At 53.6% G+C, this 2602-nt stretch overlaps 1 protein-coding gene across 1 annotated transcript; it reads left to right on the top strand.

Moving 5' to 3' along the window:
* Positions 1-122: 122 nt before the first annotated feature.
* Positions 123-2258, top strand: RPLP2 (ribosomal protein, large, P2). Its single transcript, XM_008588582.1, has 4 exons — positions 123-256; positions 803-851; positions 1906-2004; positions 2137-2258. The coding sequence occupies exons 1-4, from the start codon at positions 134-136 to the stop codon at positions 2211-2213; spliced, it is 348 nt and encodes a 115-aa protein (XP_008586804.1). The 5' UTR covers positions 123-133; the 3' UTR covers positions 2214-2258.
* Positions 2259-2602: the final 344 nt, after the last annotated feature.

Here is a 2602-nt window from a genome sequence, read left to right as displayed (position 1 = left end):
TAGGACAGGGGACCCTGTGACACTAGCACTATATACCTGGGTCTCCACCCCTGTGGACCAGCCTTCCAGACGGGCCACCTGCTCTGGTCTCATCTCCTCTGCTGTACCGTACATCCTCCCCGCCCGCCTCAGGATGCGCTACGTCGCCTCCTACCTGCTGGCTGCCCTCGGGGGCAACTCCTCCCCCAGTGCCAAGGACATCAAGAAGATCCTGGACAGCGTGGGCATCGAGGCGGACGACGAGCGGCTCAACAAGGTAGCTGCCCCCGCGGCCCACCTTCCTGATCCGCTCTTGCCTTCGGGGAGGTGCACTTGGCGTGCTGGAGAGTTTGGGGGAGGCCTCTGCCACTTCGGGCTTTTATTTCACTGGTGGCCTTTTGGGGACCCTGATAGGAGCAGAAGTGGTGTGAGGAGAGCCGTGGCCAGCGTGGTTCAGTAGCATTTCAGTGCGAGTCAGATGTGTAACCTGAAATTCCTGAACAAGGCGAGGTCAATTTTAATGCCACTTTATCTCCCTCAACTTAAAACGTTATTGCAACACGTTAACACAAGCAAGAATCGTTTTGTGCCTTTTTCTCACGACCAAGTCTTAGGACCTCGGTGTCTAGTGCGCTTACAGCGCGTGTCAATCCAAAGAACCCACGTGTGGTGGTTAAAGGCTGCTTTGTTGGACAGTGTGGGTCTGGAAGTTTAAAAGTTTTCTGTTAGTGCCCTCACCAGCTCTACCCTGAGTCTAGAAAGAGCGGATGAAGCCAGCGGTGCCACAGCATGTCTCTGATCGCTGCTGCTTGTGGTTGTTTAGGTCATCAGTGAGCTGAACGGAAAAAACATTGAAGACGTTATTGCCCAGGGTGAGTTTATACTGAGGAGGCTTTTGTTTCCATGGTCCATCCTAATTCCTGCTGGTCAGCCTGTGGCCTGCCAGGTTTCGCTTGTGGACCAGAGCACTCTGGAAGCCTCACTGAAGGAGTGAGCAGGGCTTTAGTGAGCTCATGCTGTGGGTGCTTCTAGACACTCCCAGAAGCCGGTGGCCGGGGCGCATTGTGTGCTCACTGGACCTGCTGGTGACCCCGCCTGTAAAGCCTGACTATCCCTATCCCTGAGCTTTTTTGCCAGGATTTCTCTGAAGCTTGGTATCTGGAAAACCAGGCTCTTGAAAACAGTTCTTGGGCTGGCCCGTTGCTCGCTCGGGAGAGTGCAGTGCTGATAACAGCAAGGCCACGGGTTTGGATCCCTATATAGGGATGGCCGGTTAGCTCACTTGGGAGAGCGTGGTGCTGACAACACCAAGTCAAGGGTTAAGATCCCCTTACTGGTCATCTTTAAAACAAAAAAAAGAGAGAACAATTCTTACCACGTGTTTTTCGTGAAGGGGTTCGGAGAGGGGGCTGAGGGTGCCAGAGGCTCCTGCTCCCATTGGCTGGGCAGATGGTTTTCTGGTGACATCAGGTTGCAGCTCATGGGAATTGTTTGGAAGCTGAGCTGTTGAGGCAGCCGTTCCTGTCCCTGTGCATGTGACCAGGGCAAAGCAAAGTCAGCGAACAGCCTGGTCCGTGACTCATTGCTGTGGCCAAAGAGCTGGACACTGGGGCAGCAGACTCATTCCTTGCCTAGTTAGTAAACATGTTTGTCCAACTGACCTCTGAGGTGGGGGCCATTGTGGATCTCATTCCTAGAAGCTGAGTTCCTGCATAGAAAACTCATTAGTGGGACAGGGTAAGGGAAGAGAAGCCCCTGACAGTGAATATCAAGGAGCCTCTGGTTTGGGGGGAGGGACAGCCTTGTGTTCTGGAAGGACAGGGGACCCTGTGACACTAGCACTATATACCTGGGTCTCCACCCCTGTGGACCAGCCTTCCAGACGGGCCACCTGCTCTGGTCTCATCTCCTCTCTGCTTTCTGTAGGTATTGGCAAGCTTGCCAGTGTGCCCGCTGGTGGGGCTGTGGCTGTCTCCGCTGCCCCTGGCTCTGCAGCTCCCGCTGCTGGTTCCGCTCCCGCTGCAGGTAAGTGGAGGCCTGGTGGCTGGGCAAGGGTCTGAGGCTCATACTGTGTCACTGCTGGTAAAGATGGGGTCTGCACTGAGTCTCGTCCTGCAGCGTGGGCAGTGCTTACTATGCCTTTTATCTTCTCTGCAGTAGAGGAGAAGAAAGTTGAGAAGAAGGAGGAGTCTGAAGAGTCTGATGACGATATGGGATTTGGCCTATTTGATTAAACTCTTGCTTCCCTGCAAATAAAGTCTTTTTATGTGTTTCTTGAATGGTCTATGAGCACTTTGTCAGAGCACCACCTCTGCACTCCTGCCTCAGCCCAGCTTCCATGGCAGGGGGCAATCATGGGGCTGAAGTGGGTAGGGAAGAGGAGCTGCCTAATGAGTCCAGGGAGGGGTTCTCTAGTGCAGAATTGTTGCTTTGCCTCCCACAGATTTGTCACCCCTTTTCCCTTGGGTGATGAAGCCGCCAAAGATTACTCAAAGCCCATCTCTTCTGAGCAGTGAGAATCCCTGAAAAGAGGTTAATCTCCCAGAACCCTCAAGAGCGAGGCATTCCTTCCATTTGGGAAATTAACCACGAATTGGGGTTCTCTTCCCGCATTTATTCTCCA

Source organism: Galeopterus variegatus, unplaced genomic scaffold (assembly GCF_000696425.1).
Source record: "Galeopterus variegatus unplaced genomic scaffold, G_variegatus-3.0.2 Scaffold4911, whole genome shotgun sequence".
Lineage (NCBI taxonomy): Eukaryota > Metazoa > Chordata > Mammalia > Dermoptera > Cynocephalidae > Galeopterus > Galeopterus variegatus.
Note: the sequence above shows the minus strand (reverse complement) of the source record. Positions and strands in the feature narration are given on the sequence as shown.